A 22,080-nucleotide genomic window follows, 5' to 3' on the forward strand; every position below is an offset into this window, starting at 1 on the left:
TATCGAGATTGCTACAGATAGCAACTGATGTATGGAGAAAGTACATAACAGAATACAATGTTTGTATCCTTAATATATCTATAAAAATTTTTTTACCCTCTTTTAAAAGATGTTCTGATGCACTGTGTCAATACAACATCAACAATTATATTTGTTGCCATTAAAGTGCCCATGACTGAAACTTTTTCTTCATCCTAAATTAAACAATTCCCAAAACTGTAATGGACTTTATGAAGTAAAAACAACTGAACACATATTATCACAAAAACATCAGTAGTTCTAGATGTAAGCTTGCTAACAATAATTTTGAAAAGTAAATCCATTACACTTTTAAGAAATCATGAATTTAAAAGAATTAAATTTCTTTGTCAAAGGTACTTTGGGTAAATAACAGATGCTAGAGTTTAGTGCTCATAAATATTGAGAAAATATAGCACCATTACAGCATCCTTATGTATACAAAAATTGTACAGAATATGCAACAAGACCATTCTTTCCAACAATCAGATCACATGAATATTACGCAATGTGCGGCGGATTTAAATTTCCAAACCTCAAACTTGGTGTATAACAATTTTGCTATTCTTTCTTCTTCCTTTTTCGGCTAGGTTTTCCTCTATCTGAGTGATTAGAATCTGAACTTGATGATGATGATGTTGATGAAGATGAAGTATCGCTATCACTGCTACTTGATTCATCACTGTCATCATTTGAGCTGCTTGAATCTGAATCTGTATTGCTTGAACTTTCAGAGGAGCTTGAATCATCCTCAGAATCTAAGCTCGAACTATCAGCATCTGAACCACTAAAATTGAGTGCAGAAGATATTAGCTAAAAACAAACATCATTACATTAATATCTGTATTTATAAACACAAATCTTTATCTGGAGTTGAACTTTAATAGAAAAATAAAACATATTTTACAATTGAGCATTTAAAACAAAAAGCAAAACGACAAACAAAGTGAAACCAAAAAAAATACCCAAAATGACTTTAATTACCTTGTAATTTTCTTTTTCCTCTTCAAGTCAGCTGGGTTTTCTTTATTTCTACAAAAATCATAGCAATTCTTAGGAAAATTTCTTTTTAATAACCTAAATTGTTTTCTTTTAAGAAATGTACACTGGGCCCCAGACTGGAAAGTATGTTAGATTTTCACATGACAGGTGTGCACAAAATCTGATCCTTAAATTGTAAACAATACAAAAAACAACTAAAATGTAAAGCCAAATTTTGCAAATTATCAAGCAGAGTTAGTTAAGTTACCTATATATTTCATTGAGATACCTAACTACAAACTAAATGTTGGTAATCTCTGGTGAGCTTAAGACTGACATGACAAGACAACACTTAACATTCCAGACAGTTGTTTAAGCCATTTAATAACAAAATCACGATAAAGTATTTACTTCTTCTTTGTTTCAGTCTTCTCTGCTTTACTCATAACTGTAGTTCTGGAAGGTCGATGAAGATACTTTCGCTCGTTTGTGCATTGATATGTCCAATGACCAACTTGTAAACATTTCTGACATTTTTGATTACTAGCTTCTAATAGACTAATAATTCAACGATTCAGTTAAATAATTGTTTTATAATCATATTTCATAAAAAAAAACTAGCAATATGTGTCGTTTCACACTCATTTTAGCATTAGAGTTTAAGCTTACCGTTTCTTTTCCAAAATAAATCTCTTTGTTACAGACGCCATGCTGAATTCGATCAACTACGTTATGTAACAACGTTTTTAGAGACTTAAGCAAGGTGACCATGTTGGAAGGGTCGGTCAATCTCACTGTTCAATACATAATTTGCAGCAAGGTAAAATGAGATCACGAACACCAGTCATGTTTCATAAAAAAACGATCATGACAAACTTATAAACAGCTAAAACATTAATGTGTATTCATTAATTCAGTTGGTCGGGTCCAGCCCGACTGAGTTCTTTGGAAAAAGAATCGCCTTCAAATTTTTGATTTTAATTTTTTTACGTATGTATCTGTATTTTGATTTCAAATTTTGAAATCAAGTTCATTTCGTGACATTTACCATGATTTATATCCAATTTCCTAACAGATCATAAGAGAGATTTTAAAGTAGAGAAAAATACTTCTATACCCTGAGATAACCCCTTCTTTTCAAAGCTGATTTACGCTTAAAAGACCAAAAGACCCAAGTCAAAGAATAATGATTATACAGAAGGGTCACACAGGTGTACAACGTGTCCTCATGTCGGCCATTATTCCAGCCAGATGATTAGGATTTTTCAGTTGTTTCCAACCATTAAAATTACATCACGTCAATAATGAATTCAAGAATATTTTGAGTTAAGAAATGACTTCGGATCATTTTAAAGGTTTGGGAAATATCAAAACTCCTAATCATCTAGCTGGAATAATGGCGGCCACCGTGTGCGAGGACAAAAACATCAAAGGTTTCGACATGAGTGACTCTTCTGTATGTCTTATTCTGTGCCCAAGTCGGCTATTGACAAGGAAACCTTTGATACTTAATTAAGTATTGACACTTGGTTATTTTAATGTTGAAATATCAAACGAAAGTACGAAACCACGCGCATTATCTACATAAAAGTGGAAACGCCGAACTGTTTAAAATGTCCAGATTTCTTAGTGTGTATCGATTTAAAAATTTGAATAAAAGTTTTTGAATTCTATATGACAGAAAAATCATCTCATTTTACAGCTTGCAACAGATGTCAAGTAGGACAATATAAAAGCTTTTCAACAAAAGGGTTCTTTTGATTATTGCAGTGCAAATATATTGGTCAAACAAAGAACAACGAGAAGGCGCACTTTCTTAATATCACGCATCTCAGTACATATAAGGGCAATAAATCGTTTTAGCGAAACAACTTGCGATTGTAAATATCTGCTTCGTTGTTGTTTTTGCGCAACAACGTCAAAGTTTTGTCTTGTAAAAGAACATGACTAGAAAACTCTCCATACAACGACTTTGCAATGCCCCTATTGAAGGTATTTATATTGGTTTCATTGATTTGGTTTAGAATTATTGGTTAACACGAGTTGAAATTTTATGCAATAATATGACAATTGTAGCGAGTTGACTTATACGAAAAGTTTCTATCAAATATATTGTACTTAATGGCCTATTTGGTCAATTATGAAGCATGCTGCTGCATACAACTGATGCAAGTGTTTTAGCTTGAAGAATTTTATATATTTACGCAATAAAGAAATTGTAATTTGAATGTAAGCATTGGATTTGACTAAAAAACTAGGTTTCTTCTCCAGGGCAACCTACAGTTTGATCTTTGTTAACTCACAGTCACAGACATTGCTAATATTTGTAGAAGGATAAACCAATGTCCACTATTGGTAGTGGGTTACAACAGAAACTACGGGAATACTTCATTTTCGAATACACTACTTTTAATTTTCTTATTTTGACAATGTGAAATGTGCACATGCAATACATGTGGTCGTACAGTGGTACATCTATATCATTGCAACTTTCATTTTTTTTCTCATCCTAGTTCTTGAGACTTGTTTTGCCAAAGATATAAGATTTATTACTTAACATAATACCCTGCAGTTTTCGAACACATCTATGTTGAAGAATTCGTTTTCTGTTAATTTTTATTTTTATTTGATAGAAGCCAGCGAGTGCAAGGAAAAAGAAGAATTTTTAGAAGTATCACTCCTAAGAAGAGAAAGCAACAGAATTTCTTGTACATCTTTGATGTCCAAAGTCAAATCTTTTGTAAAAGAAGGCATCAAAGGAATACATAAAGCTACCAAAAGTGGAATAATACCTGTAATTTTTATTATCTAAAAGATTTAAAACTTTTTGCATAAAATATTCGCTTTCCTTTTTACATTTATATATTCAACATTTTTATTTCATGGGACGATGTCATTACGTATTATACGATCTTTAGTTTATATTATGCCTAGTTCATATAATTTACATAAGAGTATAATATGACTAAGAAAAGTTGTAATTATTTTCGAGAGCAACAATATTTTACCACTTCCAACAACAGATATGTGCCACTCATGGTGTAACCTAGGAGAGTTTTGCATACCCTGGAAAATCTTATAACGGCATGGAAGACTCGTTAGAGATTCGGCAATATATAAATAAAGTCGAAAGCTGACAGTTTTATTTTGCGTCTTGCATTGATATATATTTGCTATCTCAAGATGAATTGAGATATCGCAATTTGTTTTTTGTTTCACCAAATAAAACAATTTTATTCACTCCTGGTTTTCTCGACTTCCGAGCATCTAACGGACGTCTCCGGGCATTCCCGACTGAGTGCGATGGTAATCGTAGTTTTGTTTACTTTGGTCCGTTGTTTGTCATTTTTTTGTGCTTTTGTTTGTCGTAAACTTGAGCAATGAACTGTACGAATTTAACATTTTATCATAGTGTTCGAATTTAACATTTTATCATAGTGGAATCACTAGAAATTTGTTTTGCATATATCTTCTCAACCAGTAACACTAAAATTTGTTATGATGACTAAACAATTTACACTTTACATATTTACTGAATAGTATCAGTATGTCATTGTGTCAGACTGTCAGTATGTAAAACATAAATTGGCTCAATACTATGAATTTTAAAGCATTTTCTTCACACAGCAATGTTAAAGAATGGATTCAGGTTTGATTTAGTTTTCTATAAGCTAAATTATACAAAAATATGGATTGTATTCTATACAGTAATCTATTTATTTAAGCATTGATTTGTATTTCTAGCAAGTTCAAAAAGCATGTAGTGATGGTGCAAATGATATATTAAACACAAAGAAGTATGATGTCTTTGTGGATGATGATGCTCTATTGGAAGGTTAAACATGATATTTTGATTGTATTTTTTACCTGAGAAGAAAGAGAATTGTTGTTCTTGAATTTACCATTATTTTTTCATTTCCTTTCATTAATTTTAAAGTTGTTTTCTCTAAGGTCAAGACTTGATTGATTCATGGATAAAAGAGAAACGTTTAGACAATCTACTTGCGGAATGTGAAATAAAAGATGAAGTATCTCATTTGCCTAAGTTGACAAGCAACAAGTCAGCCAATCATATCTTTCAACCCAATTCTTTGGATTTGACAAGAAAAAACAATGATTATAATGAAATTAATGAATACAAAGAAGGTTATTTTCATAATCTTTCTTAAAAAACAATAAACAATATTTATTGTTATTACATAATTTCACTGGTACTTTCTGAAGTCTGATTGATTGACAACTGGAGAAGCTAGCGGACTATAAAAGTATCTTAAATGTGTTGTGCTACTCAATATGAATGTATTGATTTTGCATGATTGGTTTGTAAAGTTTTTTTATGGACCAAAAATCTAGATCACTGTACATATAATACATGAACTTCATTGTAAGAGTTTTACTTTCAGTTTTTAGCATTGATAATGATTTGGATGAAGAAAGTGCTGTCAACCAGATTGTATATGATATGTTGGAGAGAGATGTTATTGACTTTACAAAAATTGATGATGAAGCTATTTTTAATTCACAATCTAAAAGGTTTAAAGATCCCAGGCCTAAGATGAAGACAAGGCATGAGCAGGTAGAGAAAAGTCAAAAACTTCAGAAAAAAACTATGAACATTGTTTATTGTTCTTTAAAATTATGAAAAAATTAAATATTGTATGATGAAAATGACATCATTAGTTATTTTTCTGTGTGTAAAATGTCTTCAATGCACACTGCATTAGTCTTGACTATTTAGGTGAAGAGAAGAGCCAGTGAAAGGAAACAAGCTTGGGCAAAAGAAAACATGAAACGACATAATGAAAAAATTGTTGTAGAAGAAGCCCATAAGCAGCTACAACTTGAAGAGAAAGAACAATTGGAAAAATATAAACGAGAAGAAAATGAAATACGTAAAGAAATGGTAAAAATAAGACGGATAATGCAAGACGAAAACAGGCAACAAAAGAAGAATCACTCAAGGTTTTCAAATGTTGGACTATGTATCCTATCTGAATGTTATAACTGCATTTAAGTATAGCTCATTTCCTGGTTTATGTCACGGGGTGCATTTAAATCGAAACACATAGCTATGTACCAGAATGTAGTTCTTTCCTTCAACATGCAGTTAACACAGTGCTCATGAAGAGAAAATATTATTTTTTTTCTCCTGATTTCACTCCTAACATTACAGGTTGGTAGAAAAAGAAGAAAGAAGAGAAAAACTCGTAAAGATTGCACTCGAAAAACATCGCAAGGAAAGCGAGGATAGGTTAGAACAAGAAATAAAAGCAAAAGAAAAAATGAGAAAAAAGTTTATGAAACTACAGCTTGAGAAGAAATGGAGAAAAAAAGATATGAAGGTAATCTTCCATGGTCTGACTACGTACACACATATCATTACAAAATTAACCGTTAATTCTATCTCAGAGCCTCGGTTCGCCTATGTATACATGAATATGTTTTACTAGCTACATTTGCAGACTACAATATGTACATCAACATGATTAGCAATATTTATCATTTGAATCGCTAAATAAATGGATATGTTATTTAGCTACTTCATAGCTGTTTCTCCTCATGGTATTCGTTGGTTGTTAACAAACACATCAAGTATAACAAAGCTCTAGCAGTACAGGAATGGAGGCAGAAACTGCGTATTTGGAATACATGGAGGACATTTGTGTTACGTTCAAGAAGGGATCGTGAAACTCGACAATTGAATGAAGAAATGAAAGAACGTCACAGGTGGACTTACGATTGTATCTTTTTTTTTATCAATTATTTATGGTGAACGTCTGACTTTCTTGTTGTTTTATTAGAGATTCCGTTTATCTTTGATTAAAAACAATATTTGTACGTAAATGTAGAACAATCAAAAGCATAAATTTTAAAGTTAGTAGTTGACAAATTCATTATTTTTACCTGTTTGTTTTTTGTACTTTTTTAGAAAGGAGGTTCTTGCCGATAGATTTCATGGTCAAATGTTACTTCATCGTTATCTTTATGCTTGGTATTCGTGGGTTTTAAAAACAAAAGAAGAAAATAAAATGAAAGACCAGCATGAAAAGAGAGCGGAGAAAATGATCAAACTACTCAAAGCTGCATCTTCAGGAAAGCTATGGGAAGATGAGAAAACAAAAGAAATTGATGCAGTGAAAAGTATTGATGGTAATGAATTGGTAAGTTGGCAAAACTAAATTATTGGATTATTCAATGTTTATTTATAAAAAAATAAAATTAGTGAATGAACGTCGAACTGGACAAAGATTATTTATGATTGAGAATTTGGCTGTAAAACAACCGATATTTTATTTTTACAATGTATTTGTCGACAGAATGAAATTTCATGGAAACCATTTAAGCTTGAGAATTTCACGTCAAATGTGACTACAACCACAACTACATTTTCAAGAAAACGGAACGCGAACATTCATGCAAATGTTTGGCCTCATCAGATACTGCAAAACATGAAGAAAAAACAAAATGCATTGCTACAAAATACTAAAGGAGCATCAGTACATTTAGTTGCACAAAGTACAGATGAAAAGATACAAAAAAAGACAACAATTTTATCTGAAAACAAAAATGGAAGCTCAAGTAGTTTTCAAAACGAAAGATCAGAAAAGATTCTAAAGAATGAAGATAATAGTTGTGAAAACAAGGAAATAACGCAAAAAAAACATTTTCCTGGTTGTTCTTCACTATTTCCCACGGACAAAGTTAATTCTAAAAAGGCAGCGACGAAACCGTTACATTTGGGTAAATATTTGAACGTCATCAAACCTGTCCTTTCATAAAAACGTTAGAAAATTTAAAATGAATTTTTTGGCTGTATTTAATGCAAAAGACGATTTATTTTTTTCAGCGATGGAAGATCGGGCAAAAGCGCGCGCGGATAGAAAGTTACTTTTGGACGCTAAAAAGAGAGCGGTTGAAGAAGAGAAATTAGTGAGTGATCTTTATATACTCACAGTTTTAAAATACTTAAATGACAACTAACGAAATATTTTGCGTTTGTCGATATTCAGGCTAAACTGAAACAGGAACAGGAAGAAAAAGAGAGAGAGATTTTAGCTGAAAAGCAGTTAGCATTACAACGAAAACGAGAAGAGATGAAATTAGCAAAGCAGGTATGATGAAAAAAATTGCTAAAAATATTTGCCATTTATGCGCATCTTTCTGGTTGGTTGGAAAGGACATAACTGACCACAAAGATAAGATAACTTGCTCGTTGTGTGCATGAAATAATCACAACAATCCTGCATGTATTCTATAGCGAGAACTTGAAAAAAAACGACGTCTTGAAAATATGAAAGAACTAAACAAAAAAGCCGACGAAAATCGTAATAAAAACCTGCTAAAGAATTATGGTTTTCTACCATGGAGAAGATTAATCAAGAACAGAGAGAAAATAATGAAAAATGCTGATGACTTTTATAAGAAGAATTTACTTAAAACAGAATTTTTTAAATGGATGTTACACACGAGAAATGAATGTCAAAGACGTAGCCAACTTGCTGATAAAATGTGTAAAACTTCACTTCTTCGCTTAGGATGGCAGTCTTTGAAAAAGGTAATAGCTATGAGTTGCTTAAAAAATAAAACGTTGGGAGTTGATGTTGTTTTCTGGGAAATTTTTATTGCTAGTACCGTAACTATTTGTCTGAAATTGACAAAGTGGCTGCAGATTTTTCAAGAGCTTACATTATGAAAAAATATATGAAAATCTGGCAGGATTTCGCTATAGAAGAACGTCTTTTGTGTTGGGATAAAGAAAATACAGCTGAGGAACTAAACAGTAGGTTAGTTTTGCCTGATCTCTTTGAAGGATTTCGAAGTTACTCTCATAACTAAAGCCATGTAAAGATTTGTGCTACACAGTTTCTGAATATTGCATTGCCGTCAAATTATTTTGTTTAGGCGTTTATTACGCATGACAATGAGTTACTGGAAAAAGTTCATTCCACTTTTACGAGAAGAAGAAAAAAGAGAGAAAAGAAGAAACGATTTACGAAAACATGTTCTGTCAATGCTTCCTGATTTTCAAACAACTATGCTTTCTCCTTAAAATGGAAACAAAATCTTTCAAAAGTTATTTATTTTACCTTGTAAAGTATATATATATATGGTAGAGAAGCAAACTCAGCTTTTATTCAATAATTTATTTCTGCGAAAACAGCTACAGCTAATATATTCCATGACAATTTTAATGAATTTTCTTGAATATACCTTTGTTCATGTTCATTTTGCTTCACTGGCATGTGTTGCAGTTAAAATAAGTGTAGGCGACAGTACTTCTTCAACTAGTTTATTTTTTGCTCATGACTTCTTAGTTTTATGTGTGATGTTTGTGTAGTTGTTTGTTGTTTTGATACTGATAATTTGTCATTTAGTTTGTTATTGTTTGTTGATGATAGAGATTCACTTGATGTAAGTAATAGTTGACTGTCGCAAAGGTGTGTAGTTTTTTTAATTAACAATTTTTTCTGTGATGTAACCTTACTGATATCACCATTACTCATTTTAGTTTTCGTTAATTTTTCATGTACATTTTTATGGCTCGAATTTTGGACATTTTTCTCGTCAGGAAAATAACTATGTTTTTGCAAAATTGTATTCTTTTTATCGATGGCACTTTCCTTTTGAAGTGTTACTTTCTCATCAAGCTGCGTCTCATATTCCTTCGAGCTAGTCAATTTCTTTTCTTTATTCTTGTCTTCTTTCCCACCATCATCAACATCATTAAACTTTTCATTTCCTGTATTGACACATTCAATTTTTGTGTCAGTCTCACTCTGGGATTTTTTCTCCTTATCATTAGAAGTTAACGTTTGCGAACAAACAACTTTCTCAACCTTTTCTTCCTTAAGGATGTCAGTGCTCTTTCGTTCATTATTACAGCTTTTTTCGTTTGTCTCACTCGTAAATTGTACTGGAGTCGTCTTTGCCTCATTACATACTTTAGGCACGAACAAAGCTGTAGTTGATTTTCTCCTAATGTTAATTTTCTCCCTTTGTTCAGAAAATGAAAGTGTCGATAAAGATTTCAGTCTTTTTTCTTCCGTCGCTATCTTGCTGGAAGTCGAAGTTGTTTTGCTTGCCATTTTAGATCTTGTGTATCTATATGAATAAAAAATAATTTGTCTTCATTCGCTCCTGTTATTTTTCATTTTAGCTACTAATGTAAAAAAAGAAATGAGATTTCACCGTTTTCTTTGAAATGTTTGCTTACAAATGTACGTAATGCAATTGAACAAATTTATAGCTACCCATTTCGTTGTCTTGCGTTGAGAGGATAACTTCTATTAAAACAACAAGCGACTAAAAATGGTGTTGGAGCACATGGGAGACGAGTAGATGGTTTCATTGTGTCACATGGAAACTCGTCAGATAATATAGTATCTTTATAAAGATCTATCAAATTAGGAAAGGAAGGCAAACCATCATAGCTGCTGTAGTTCACACTACGTAAATAGATCTTCAGTTTTCTTAAACGTCGCTCATCTACATCGAAGAAACTCAAACTGTTAAATCACGCTTTCATTAAAATACATTCGTAAATGTTTTATTTGTAACAAAATAATAGACACAATTAAAGGAGATTGCATGTATTACCTATATCTTTTTTGTCTACTGTCGCCCTACAGGACCTATTTGTTGACCTTGTTTTCTTCCCGTACTTTCCTCCTTTTTTGTTCTCCCTCTCCATTGGCAAATAATAAGCTTTTTATTAAAACAGAATACTGGGAGAAAAGTTTCTGTTCTTGTACTACACTATACGCGAATGCAAACAGATTTGATCGAGTTACAAATTGAATATCGCACGCGCAAAAAATTCAAAACACATCAGCAAGTCAACCGTAAACAGTAAAATGACTGCAATGAATAAGGAAACAATCGTTTTTGTGTTTCTGAACATGGAAAACTGTCTTTCGAAATTCCAAAAAAGGAACCCGAAACTCAAGAAACACGAAACATTAAACTACAACACTAAATTCCCAGTTTACTATACAGTCATGGATGAAAATTTGATAAAATGTAAGCAAGGACAAAATCCATCACACGTATTTGGTAAAAAAGTACCAAACTAATGAATTGAATTGTTACTAAATTATAAAGAAAGAGGACTATAAATAGAAGTTGATCAAAATTCTTCAGTGGCAATTTTCAGTCAAATTTCTTGTGTTTATGATCTAGCTACATAAGACCTTGATCTCTCGTATCTTGATGAACAGCTTAAACGTCGTAAAAAAACTTTGCTAGCTGATAACGAATGAGAAAGGCAACAAAGCTACACACAGTCTACAATAAAAAAAAAATATCAAAGTATTTTTATATCAATGATAAAAAAATTTCAAATAGATTCAAAGTACTTAAGAAATCTTAGATAATTATCCATACCTGAATTACTAGAATATATATTGTGAGTATTTTTTCATTTGTTGGTCCAGCCAGTCGGAGAACAAAGTTGATTAGGGTCAAATTATTCAATTCCATAAAATTCCCATCTTCACCAACATTTCGCTTTACGTCAACCAAATGAAATATTTCTAATAAATTGAGAATGGCCTTGCCAAAGAAATTAAGATCTGCTTCTTTGAAGCTAGATTTGCTAGTAAAATGAAGGCCACTTTCTGGATTCAACCTAAAATAAAAACAATAAGTTTTTAATCAATATTTTAAAACAAACACAGGTGAACGAGTCATGGACGACAAAACTTACTTTGGTAGTCTGTGCCTTGGACATGGAATGATATGAAATAATTGTGGTAAAGAATAAAGAAAATTTAAGACTTGTGGAATGAAAAATAACAGCAAAGTTTTACTAAAATGACCAAGAATTCCCACGACAGCAAACGTCATACCAGCAAAATAGCAGTATGTATCACCAACAAAAACACTTGAAGGATACCTAGAGAATATGGTTAATATGAAGCATTGAAAGTACATATTTAAATGTTACGAGTGTTAATTTTTCAAGAATGCATCTATTTTAAACTTAAAGGATTTATATAAAACTAGAAAAATTTATTGCATGTATGATAGGTAAATGGTATCATCCATTTTATAATGATATCTAAAAAAAAGCATGTTTAAAGCAAAGCACATTATTTCATATTAAATGTGCACATCAACTCACCAGTTAAAATAAAGCAAAGCACATTATTTCATATTAAATATGTTCATCAACTCACCAGTTAAAATAAAGCAAAGCTGAAGACACAGCAAGAAATGGTATAAGAAGATATAAAGAAAATAGATGAGCTCGCCAACAATCCCCATGTAATTCAATAATATTAAATATGATGACTGACAATGTGATAACACATGATTGACCAACTTCAACACCATTTATTCCAGCCATAATATTGATAGCATTTGTACAAAACACAGCCAGCATGCCCATGTATATGTAATATAATATACCTAAACATGAGAATTTTTATTTCATTTCACTTGAATGGTCTGTCTTGAGATTTTCAATTCCTAATTTACCAATACATAAGAGCCCATTTCATATATTATAAGTTTTAATCAAAGAATAACTATCTTCTCAAATGTTTTGTGTCAAATTGAACTTTGATGTTGATAATAAAAATGCTAAATGATGTTCAGTGTGCGAATTAGTTCAGAAAAAACGATGTGCAATTTTTTTGACAAAAGTGTTTCTTTAGAGACATAATCAAATCGATATTACGTTATCTATTATATAGCGCTAATTGCTAAATTAATATTTTTAAATGTGAACAAATTCATATGATTTACGACAGTGTTTTTGTTAAAACTGCTGATTTTTGAACATCGTTTGAAAAAGTGATGTGCATTGTTTTCATTTTAGCTAAAACGGTGTGCAAATTGCACATTGCACACCGTTAATTAGCACACTGATGATGTTAATACATATGAAAATAAATGGTACATGGCTATCATTGCAAAGGCAAATTTTGAGAGGGGTATACAATCAATATAGTTTCAAAATGTCATATAAATACTTAAATAGTTGCTTTCTGTAAATGGGCAAATAGCAAAGTAAATATATTACACAGCAACCTTCAAGCATTGTTGTATATAACATTGAGTTCAATACATTTGTTGATACATTGAACAGAAAGCTGTGCTTTTCTGAAAACATGTGGCTTTTAGATAATCATAAAACCTACCTGTGAGAAATAGCATTCTCAAGAACCTAAAATTGGCATTTTTAAGGGTAATAACCCAAACACTCGTCAAGGCCTCACATTTCTAGCACTTGCAGCATCTCCTTAGTCTGAACAACAAGTTAACATTATTGCCTTCAATTCTTAATCAATAGGGAATGCCTTGTTATCATACATAATTTTTTTCAGATACTACAACATACTGAGATATCTATTATTTTCATTTTATAGAGAAATTTTTTAGATTTTGAATTGATATTTAACGAAAGTAACACAAAGAAACATACACAAAAAGAAACTCACCCAAATTGACGGTTGTACCTAAAAATAACCTTAAAGGTTTAGGGACAATGACAGTTGTAGATCCATAATTAACAATATAAACCATGAGAATTGGAAGTGATGCCATTGAAGGAAGTAACAGTTTATGTCGCCATCGTAGATTTAGTACATCATCAGCAAATCCAAGAAAAATCATACAACAAATGGATAACAATGCTGCTATCCATTCAACAAACTATAAAATTAAATCAATACAACTCAAAACCAGCAAAAGTAAATTAAGTCTAGTCTGCAAAGTAAATTGAAAATAATGCTCAAAATAGAATACCTCATGATGTGGAAATACTAAAGAGCCATTTTCCCACCATTTTGACCAAAAAGGAAACGGTATAAAAATGAATAAACATATTAAATACACTGCACCACATAGCACACCGACTGCCTCAGGACTATAAAAGACACAAAATAATTAATTCCATGTAAAATCATGAAGTAAATTGGCTTAACGATTCAAACCAAAAATACCAAATGATACATGAACACTTCACATTTTTGATTTTCCAAAAAACTCTGTGTTACCCTTACAGTAACTAGAAACATCATACCAACTCAGAGTATAACTAAATTCCAAGCATGATTTTGCCACCGATACTCAACAACATGGAGCATTGAGTTTGATTCTTGTCAAAAGTCTGATTTGGTTTATAATAAACCTCAACTCCTAGATACATATACCTATATGTAAATATCTTACTCACTTACCGCATAAGTATGCAAAAACTTGTTTGCTTTAAAAATACGTCGTTTATCATATCTTAAATTCTCAACACTGAGGAATGTTTCCCTCTTCAATCTCAACATTTAAGTTTTAGAGTAAAATGAATTTTAAGCAAATAAATTTTAAACAAAGAACAATTTGCACAATTTTTCTATATTTGCAAATTATTTTAGTCTATTAAGAAACCAAACTTTCAAAATATAAATGTAATTTTCAACCCCACGGGCGCTCTTGAAGTAAACTTACATAACAGGTTTCTCTTTCTTTCCTAGATCTTTTCCCTTTAATCCTGCTATTATAAACATTTCTTTCATGGCTGGAATTATTCTTAGCGTAAGAAGAAATCCACATAATGAAAATATAACATTTAAGACAACAGGATAGATGACCATTTTCAAGAAATTGAACGCTCAGCTAGTCTCCTCAAACACAATCATAAATCGTTCACATATTTCATAATCAGGTATTGAATTGATTTCACAAAGTTGAGTTACTTCAAAAAATGTTTAAATATTTCAAATAGAAGCCACTGCTAATTTAGAAAATAAAAACAAAATAGCATCATTTAATAAAGTGACTTTATTCACTCATTCGCAAAATGAACACAATTGATATAAGTGGTAACATGAAGTAATGGAGTGACTTGAGAAATTTTATTTCGAATAAATAAATTAAGACATATTTTATTAATTTTTAATTTACACTTAAATTGTGGTAAGATGACACCGACGTGGGTAAAACTAAATGAAATTGTTTGTCAAGAACGGAAAAGACACTTCAAAACCAAGCGTTTCTCGCTCTAAACGGCAGTTTCTTTTTCTTGGCGGGAAACGAATAAACGGTGACGGATTGTGGAAAATAGCTTTTCAACAACTTTTCTCATCTTGTCTTTCATCATGCCAGTCAATACTCCAAGGAAATACGCCACAACTCCCACGAATACCATTTGAATAATTTGCCATTTTTGTGTTTTCATGATAACTTTTGGATTATTGCAACCCCGGCATTCATTTGTAACACTTTTGATTGTCGTGCCATTGGTGGGTTTAGTTTCATTTGGCGATTGTTCAAGGGGAGAATTACCTACAAAGTGAATACTGCCATATGAGCATAGAAAGAAGGGAATTTTGCAAATATAATGAAAACATAAAGGACAATGAAGGGAAACGGGTATATCAGTATTGCCTAGTTCTAAAATCCAATTTTAAATCAAATGATTCCATTGCAAGAATGTGATTACTTGATAAATTACTTTAATTAAATTTAGCTAAACTCATGACTTACTTGGCTTGTTTTCTTCTAAGCATTCCTTGAAGCACAAATCTATTTCAGAATCAACAACATCAAAACAATCTTTGGAAGGCATATCAGGGCAATCCACTTCGTTACCAAGATACCCTGAGTAGTATTTTCGGTGGGTTTCATCTTCACAAAAATATAAACTTAAAAATGAGAGACAAGATAGCAGCAGTAACACTGTGCTAACGCAACTTGCCATCTTCTATCATTTCGACATTGCAATAGCCATTGCTTATATACGTCGATGTATGAAAAACACTATCTTTAGATACTTTCATCACAGTGAATCAACAGTTTTTATTACAGAGGTAATTCCCCTCCGATCTTGGTAAAACTTGGAGGAGACATTTTTGTGACAGTTGAAATGAAGTTCAATTTCTCGAACAAATGTACTTCCATTGCTACGTTAGCAAACTTTGTATAAGGACCATTTAAAAAAGACCAACACATAAGGCCGAATTATGTTCAAACGAAGATTATTAGGCAGCTGTTTTGTTCGTCACTAACTGTAGAAATAATCGAAGGAATAACATAATTCAGTTGAGCTGCATAACTGCATAAATTTTTAAAACAATAGACTGTTATTTTTGAAAAGGCATTTAAAAAATTTAGGTTACCTCACCCACATACAGATGATTACGATTATTGTGTAGGTGGCAAATTTGTACTTCATATTCTGTAGCGTTAAATTGACATTAAAATCACAGTATATATTTTGTCTGTGACAGAAAGTTAGAAACAGAATAGAATTTGTTTTCACAATGCATGCAGTTTGGTCAGCATGGAAAATATGTAAAAGCAAAAAAACATGACATCATATAGTGTGACACTTTCTATAGAAAGTTTATGTACTGTGTAATTATTTCCAATTATAAAAACTATCCAGAAATTTTTGCTTCATTTAAAATTGAGAGAATAATTTGAAGTTGGCGGATGACAAGACTAAACTTTGGTGGAAATAGACGAATTTGCCTCTGCTGGCAACATGAAATCCTGTTGCAGACACTAGTTTGTGGAATGATTATTGTCTGTGTATTGAACTTTGAAGTGTGCGAGGCCGTCAAATACAAGAACAGATTATTCACAAAAATTGATAATTCATTCATACGTACCAAATACGTTCATAAATAAGCTATTTATATAATATACTATTTTTTCATCTTTTTTGACACGTTTAACGATAAATTATAGATCAATAAATAAGCGCCATACAATCTCAGGGAAAGGTTTGCTTTCCTCATTAACTTCATGATGGCGTCGATGAGCACAAAAAATGCTCGGCTGTCTTTTTCTCATGAAAAGGAGGGCAGTGACTGCTTGCCCCGAACAAAACTTCCGCAAATAAGACAAGAATTATTTCTTGCCATTTTTGTTTTTCCCTAATCACCACTATTCTTTTGATCAAGGAGCCATTGCAGAGAGTCTCTGGGTCAGTTATTGTCTATATATATATATATAAATGTTATTGAGTAATTTTATAAAGAATGTTGTATAATTACGTGCAATCCATGACTTTAAGGTAGCGACTAAATTTTAGAGATAATTTCAACCACGAAAATAGCAAATTAATGTTTTACATAGAATGCATGATACGAATATATATATAACCTAAAACATGACAATCAATTTATTATAAAATTGAAACTCAAACTATAGCAAATTTACTTACTAAGGTCACTAAAGCATTCATCAAAACACGACTTAACATCCATTTTATGAACATCGTTGCAGTCATCGTATCTTTCAGGACATTCAACATCATCATCGAGGTGAAGCGAGTAATATAAATTACCAATTGTCAAAGGCAAAATACTTAAAAATACCACTATAAATACTTGCATTGTAAACGCAAAGTAATCTATTGAAAGTTTGAATTAAGAACATATCGCTGCTGACAAACTGCATGTTTAAGATTTGAGCCACTTTTTAATACTTTCATTTATAGGTATTTTCATTTATGTAATGGTATAGTTATCATATCAATTTTAGTACCACGTAAGCAGCTTTGGATAATTTGAAGACGTAAGCAATTTTAAAAACGAATATGACAACATTATCGTTTATCCATAAGACATAAGTTTAACCAATGTCCAAATTTTTACAACACTTATAAAATCTTCAATGCTTTGCTCAAATATTTTCATCACTTTGAAATCATAATCATTTTGAGAAGATAACATAGAAACAATATTTATGTTAGAATTAAAATTTTAATGTTTATATGTGTGAGTGGGTGTTTGTTTGTCATGTTAAAATGAGTCAGCATTTGAAGCAGTTGTTCCTAAAATCCACCATCAAAGCCATCTCTAAAAGAACAAACCTCTAATTCGACGACCCACACCATGACGATCATATACCACATTAAATTTCATTATTAACTAAGGAAAAAAAAACAGACTTTAAGTATAGTGTAAGCAACAATTTCCTACAGTTGATAAACATATATGGAGAAAATATACGAGCAAATATACATTATATTTTTTCCAATCTACCTCATTCATTGTATTACATCCCTTCGTTATCGTTGCAAGATAAGACATTAAAACAACATCATTACATTGCTAAAAAAACATTGAATAATGGAAATATAAACAGGTAAACTTCTTCAAAGTCTGCTAAGTATGTAGGTTCATTCACTATATGTTTTATGTACAACATAACTGACTAATCAGCAAGACTAATATTTTTCTATATAAGTCCTTAAATAGAGAGCAATGATTAGTTTATGAAATATTCAATATCCAAGCCTGGATATTACTGCTTTGATAGAGATTGTTTCAATACATGTCAAAGTAATCTTTGTGACAGAATTAAAGCAGTTGATTCCCTGATGTCAAACAATGATTTTACATAAGACCACATTAACATAACTGGATAAACTAACACTTACATTAAAGAAGTCTTCTTTAAACAAGTCATTTGTCATGACAGGAAGACGTTGAGTAAGACTAAGAATATCTCTCATCACCTCGTGGTTAGCTTCTAGTTCACCTAAAGTCAATTAAAAATTATTGACTTTTTAAGCTCTTGATAAAAAATACATGGATTTGAATGAATATTAGGATTTGTTTTATTTTCTATGTCGAAGAAAACTTTAACTCACAAACAAACTCAAAAGTCATGGAATGGTGTACAATCTACTATGAATACAGATTTCCCAATTTAATTTATAAAGTTGTGTTATTAAGAAAATACATATATTTTTATGCTGAGTTATATGTAATAGTATCTACACATCCTACACTGCATATTTGACAAAGATTTGAAACACAGTGGTATGGTACACAATTCTAATGCAACAATGTCGCATAATACAAAATTCTGATGAAATAATGTTTTATAACACAAGATATCAATGCAACATTGTACTATACCAGTAAATGGTGCAACAGTGTATATTAAAATAGTATCGTTACATGTTTGTAAATGTAGATCGTCCAGGTTGGTATAGTCCTGAGAAGGACTGTTGTTGTTGTTGTTGACTGACGTTTCGACAACCTTAGCGGTAGTGATCTTCAGAGTAATCATCTTTGACTCTGAAGATGAGTACTGCTAAGGTTGTCGAAACATCAGTCAACAACAACAAAAACAGTCCTTCTCAGGACTATACCAACCTGGACGATCTACATTTACAAACATAAAATATTGATGTAACAATGTTGTATAAAATGACATACAGAAGCAATGTTTTACATGAGATACTGATTCAACGTTATATAACATGTGTTTATTTGAAATACCTTCTTGAACAGCCTTAGTATAATCCACAATTATTTTAATGCGTGAATACAACATCTTTATTGAATTGTAAATAGATAATAAATGTTCAGAGGCTGAAAAGTAAACAAAGAGATATAAAAGATTTATGAAATGCTTAGGTTACACAACTCAGGGACAAATATCAATTTCAAAATATGTATTCATGACCACAAAAAACATCATACATTAAAATCTTCCGCATGTCTAGGGGCTAGTAAAAACAAATCCTAAAGGTCATGCAAATATGAATCATACCAGATCCTTCAACAACCCCTGATGAAGATATCTTGGCAACATGATCAACACCAATTCTTTCTGCTTCTTCTGTTGCTAAGGTAAAAGGGAGCTCAATAAACAACATCCGTGTCTAAAAGTCAAATATATGATCTTTATTAGTAAACTCAATCAAATAGAGCATTTCTAGCTTGAATGGTTTAAACAAGAACAAGCAATGACTGTAAAAACCATAAATAGTTCATAAAAAGACAATTGCATATGTGACCAGCTCTGACCACTACTATGTAAAAAATTTTAGAACGATCTTACAATGTTTTATTGTATTGATAATTGATAATAATTGTCTACCTTGCCATCTTCAACATCAATAACTGACTCATACATGTTGATCGGAAGCTAATGCATAAAAAAACTCCAATATAGTAAAACATAAATTTTAGGTTAAGACAATTTTAAGTACATAAGTTCAATTGATAAGTGATGATTATCACCTCATTTGTTCTTGCAGCAACAGGATTAAGTTTCAATAAAACAGGACTCTCGTTGATTTGACACATCTAAATATTCACATTGAAAAACAATGTTCCAAATACAGTTGTCAAATTCAATATAATATTTACCAGGGGGGGGGGGTTATGGAAGCCAACAACTTTGTATTGTGTACTGCTAGTTTTAATCTGGTTTCAAAAGAAAGTTTTAAATTGGTGCACTACCCTCTCTCCTCCTCCAAACAGATGATGCTACTAACTAAGCCGCCCGCTTTCCTTAATGTGCAAGCTACAAATGAAACCTCTGTATCTACATTTGATTATCTCATTTATGAGTAATTCTATAAGATTATGAAATAGGATATGACTACAATAGAATAATACAAAACATACTTGTTGATGAACTTTAAGATCTGTTTCATTAGCAATATTTCCTGTTGTATACCATCCAAGAAAATCTAAATCTTTAAAAACTTGTGAAACTGAAAAAAAGCATGTAAAAGAAACCACTGAGATTTCTCCATAATCACCAGGGAATTATATTTTAATAGACACAAAAAAAACATATAATATTATTTCAGGATATAAGATAAAAAAAAATCATATTTCATGATGTAAAAATTACTTCTTCAAGATTTATTACACAAAGTACTAATTTCTATTCCTAAATAACTCACATTGTTCTGCCTTAGTGTGATAATATTCTGTGTTGATAATCACATCATTATCTATTACATCAAACTGCAATTCAAAGGAATTTAGTATTTCCATGTTTCGTCCTTCCTGAGTTCCAAGTAATGCACCAAATACTGTGTTAATAAACAAAAAATATTTTACTTGTAAAAGACGTTTACAATTATAGCACCATAGCTCTTTTTCTAGAATTAAAAATTTACTGATTTATTAATGTAGAACTGTTGAGTTGGTGTAAGTGTAACTGATAAGCAAAATTTTTATTGAAATTTTTTCTGATGTGAACTTGGTAAATTACTTTGAAAACCTGCAAACAAAATTTGTCTAGCTCAGTGGTATATATAGTACAACTGTAAACGATCCAAAATGCACAGCACGATATCAATCAGTAATCAGTTTATATGTTAATGAACTTCACTGCTGAACTGGACACAATTTTATTCAGTCTATTGATCAAACAATTTGAAACATAAAGCAAACTAACTCTGTGGATTGCCACCATTTGCTTGAGCTCTTATTCTTGTATATTGATCTGATATATTCATGACAACAAGAGGATGAAGTTGAATACAAACGCTGCCAGAATTTCCAACAGATGACATAATTACATTCTCTTTACCCGCCATCTTGAGAATGTGTACACAGTGCTTCCATAAATTTCATAAGATGAATAAGGTTATTACGTCAGAGATATATGTTGATAGATGAGAGAAATTGTCGAATTCAAAGGTGATTTTTTTGTGTTTTTTGCTGTAAAATTTTAGTACTCATTTATGGGTTTTTCCAATGCAATTTGCCGCTTTTTTATTAATTGTTTTGTCATTGGCTTGGCACTTATCACTGAGCTACGTATGATATTGTCTGATGATGCACCTCAGTACCTGTCAAAAACCTGTTGATTTTGATATAAAAAGTAAAATCAGTTAAAAAAATTTTTAAACAGTGTTACTCAGTAAAGATACGGTAGCTTTAGTTACAGAAAACTGCAGAAAGGTATTGTTTTTGCATTTCTTTCAGTGTTTAAATTATGTTCCAAGTAACCTTTTCCAGTTTGCAAAACCTATAATCTAGCGAAATTCTGTTTCATGGCGTTGCAATCCTCGTTTTGAAAAAAAGCATTTTTATATCACATTTTTGTTGTTGGTGAAATAAAAGTGCTAGATTTGGGATGTATGGCAGGGCCTTGTTTAACTTAAAGCAAGAAAGTTGTACATAATATTTAATGTACAACCAAGTTAAGGTTGCAAGCAAACATCAGGCACTCCACCTTGGCATGTTGCCCTGCAACCAATTACAAGAAAAAATTTATTCAACTAATAAATTAATGGTCTATGGATAAATTGTTTTTAGGGTCAAATGAAGATTATGTAAGATTTTATATATGTAAGCGCAATTTCTTTATGCT

At 31.3% G+C, this 22,080-nt stretch overlaps 5 protein-coding genes across 8 annotated transcripts in view; 2 read left to right on the forward strand and 3 right to left on the reverse strand.

The window, feature by feature from the left end:
* LOC124447476 (zinc finger CCHC domain-containing protein 10-like) lies at positions 1 to 1,826 on the reverse strand. 2 transcript variants are annotated; one of them, XM_046998425.1, is made up of 5 exons: positions 1,669 to 1,825; positions 1,411 to 1,557; positions 1,003 to 1,050; positions 554 to 805; positions 1 to 194 (listed from the first exon to the last, which is right to left on the reverse strand). In XM_046998425.1, exons 1-4 carry the CDS (start codon positions 1,707 to 1,709, stop codon positions 580 to 582), a joined length of 462 nt encoding a protein of 153 aa, XP_046854381.1. In that variant the 5' UTR covers positions 1,710 to 1,825; the 3' UTR covers positions 1 to 194; positions 554 to 579. The 2 variants fall into 2 exon arrangements, with proteins under 2 accessions (XP_046854381.1, XP_046854380.1); XM_046998424.1 differs by having other exon boundaries at positions 1 to 805; positions 1,669 to 1,826.
* The window catches only part of LOC124447471 (transmembrane and coiled-coil domain-containing protein 4-like), a 22,934-nt gene continuing 2,096 nt past the window's right edge, over positions 1,243 to 22,080 (forward strand). The window contains exons 1-3 of one of the 3 annotated variants that reach the window (XM_046998417.1): positions 1,243 to 1,253; positions 12,028 to 12,034; positions 21,342 to 21,404. The gene's annotated coding sequence lies outside the window, so the exon portion shown is untranslated. Of the gene's footprint in view, positions 1,254 to 12,027; positions 12,035 to 21,330; positions 21,405 to 21,475; positions 21,669 to 22,080 lie in introns of those variants that run through there. The other 2 variants (XM_046998419.1, XM_046998418.1) reach the window with 2 other exon arrangements.
* On the forward strand, positions 4,473 to 9,518 carry LOC124447470 (coiled-coil domain-containing protein 191-like). Its single transcript, XM_046998416.1, has 14 exons — positions 4,473 to 4,648; positions 4,744 to 4,834; positions 4,951 to 5,145; positions 5,403 to 5,575; positions 5,738 to 5,961; positions 6,173 to 6,341; positions 6,536 to 6,726; positions 6,929 to 7,160; positions 7,317 to 7,740; positions 7,847 to 7,929; positions 8,010 to 8,111; positions 8,258 to 8,554; positions 8,629 to 8,783; positions 8,902 to 9,518. Exons 1-14 carry the CDS (start codon positions 4,598 to 4,600, stop codon positions 9,047 to 9,049), a joined length of 2,535 nt encoding a protein of 844 aa, XP_046854372.1. The 5' UTR covers positions 4,473 to 4,597; the 3' UTR covers positions 9,050 to 9,518.
* On the reverse strand, positions 10,836 to 15,787 carry LOC124447474 (UDP-N-acetylglucosamine--dolichyl-phosphate N-acetylglucosaminephosphotransferase-like). Its single transcript, XM_046998421.1, has 8 exons — positions 15,484 to 15,787; positions 14,446 to 15,282; positions 13,750 to 13,870; positions 13,443 to 13,656; positions 12,177 to 12,408; positions 11,705 to 11,893; positions 11,383 to 11,626; positions 10,836 to 11,283 (listed from the first exon to the last, which is right to left on the reverse strand). Exons 2-8 carry the CDS (start codon positions 14,589 to 14,591, stop codon positions 11,218 to 11,220), a joined length of 1,212 nt encoding a protein of 403 aa, XP_046854377.1. The 5' UTR covers positions 14,592 to 15,282; positions 15,484 to 15,787; the 3' UTR covers positions 10,836 to 11,217.
* Positions 16,576 to 21,327, reverse strand: LOC124447475 (COP9 signalosome complex subunit 6-like). Its single transcript, XM_046998423.1, has 11 exons — positions 21,160 to 21,327; positions 20,660 to 20,791; positions 20,376 to 20,464; positions 19,986 to 20,051; positions 19,843 to 19,890; positions 19,513 to 19,624; positions 19,239 to 19,331; positions 18,389 to 18,489; positions 17,991 to 18,059; positions 17,168 to 17,876; positions 16,576 to 16,939 (listed from the first exon to the last, which is right to left on the reverse strand). The coding sequence occupies exons 1-10, from the start codon at positions 21,299 to 21,301 to the stop codon at positions 17,805 to 17,807; spliced, it is 924 nt and encodes a 307-aa protein (XP_046854379.1). The 5' UTR covers positions 21,302 to 21,327; the 3' UTR covers positions 16,576 to 16,939; positions 17,168 to 17,804.

The sequence above is a fragment of the Xenia sp. Carnegie-2017 genome, unplaced genomic scaffold, assembly GCF_021976095.1.
Source record: "Xenia sp. Carnegie-2017 unplaced genomic scaffold, XeniaSp_v1 HiC_scaffold_22, whole genome shotgun sequence".
Taxonomy (NCBI): domain Eukaryota; kingdom Metazoa; phylum Cnidaria; class Anthozoa; order Malacalcyonacea; family Xeniidae; genus Xenia; species Xenia sp. Carnegie-2017.

Excerpts from the sequence above, each read along its gene's own strand:
- LOC124447476 (XM_046998424.1), bottom strand. The coding sequence starts at position 1,709 with ATGGCGTCTGTAACAAAGAGATTTATTTTGGAAAAGAAACG. Across the intron at positions 1,558-1,668 it reads TTTATTTTGGAAAAGAAACG|TCTATTAGAAGCTAGTAATC; the intron begins GTAAGCTTAAAC and ends TTGAATTATTAG. Across the intron at positions 1,051-1,410 it reads AAGACTGAAACAAAGAAGAA|AAATAAAGAAAACCCAGCTG; the intron begins GTAAATACTTTA and ends TGATTTTTGTAG.
- LOC124447475 (XM_046998423.1), bottom strand. The coding sequence starts at position 21,301 with ATGGCGGGTAAAGAGAATGTAATTATGTCATCTGTTGGAAATTCTGGC. Across the intron at positions 20,792-21,159 it reads AAATGGTGGCAATCCACAGA|TATTTGGTGCATTACTTGGA; the intron begins GTTAGTTTGCTT and ends TTATTAACACAG. Across the intron at positions 19,891-19,985 it reads TTGCTGCAAGAACAAATGAG|CTTCCGATCAACATGTATGA; the intron begins GTGATAATCATC and ends TTTATGCATTAG.
- LOC124447470 (XM_046998416.1), top strand. The coding sequence starts at position 4,598 with ATGAATTTTAAAGCATTTTCTTCACACAGCAATGTTAAAGAATGGATT. Across the intron at positions 7,161-7,316 it reads GTATTGATGGTAATGAATTG|AATGAAATTTCATGGAAACC; the intron begins GTAAGTTGGCAA and ends ATTTGTCGACAG. Across the intron at positions 8,112-8,257 it reads AGATGAAATTAGCAAAGCAG|CGAGAACTTGAAAAAAAACG; the intron begins GTATGATGAAAA and ends TGTATTCTATAG.
- LOC124447474 (XM_046998421.1), bottom strand. The coding sequence starts at position 14,591 with ATGGTCATCTATCCTGTTGTCTTAAATGTTATATTTTCATTATGTGGA. Across the intron at positions 11,627-11,704 it reads CCAAGGCACAGACTACCAAA|GTTGAATCCAGAAAGTGGCC; the intron begins GTAAGTTTTGTC and ends TTTTTATTTTAG. Across the intron at positions 11,284-11,382 it reads TATATATTCTAGTAATTCAG|ACTGTGTGTAGCTTTGTTGC; the intron begins GTATGGATAATT and ends TTTTTATTGTAG.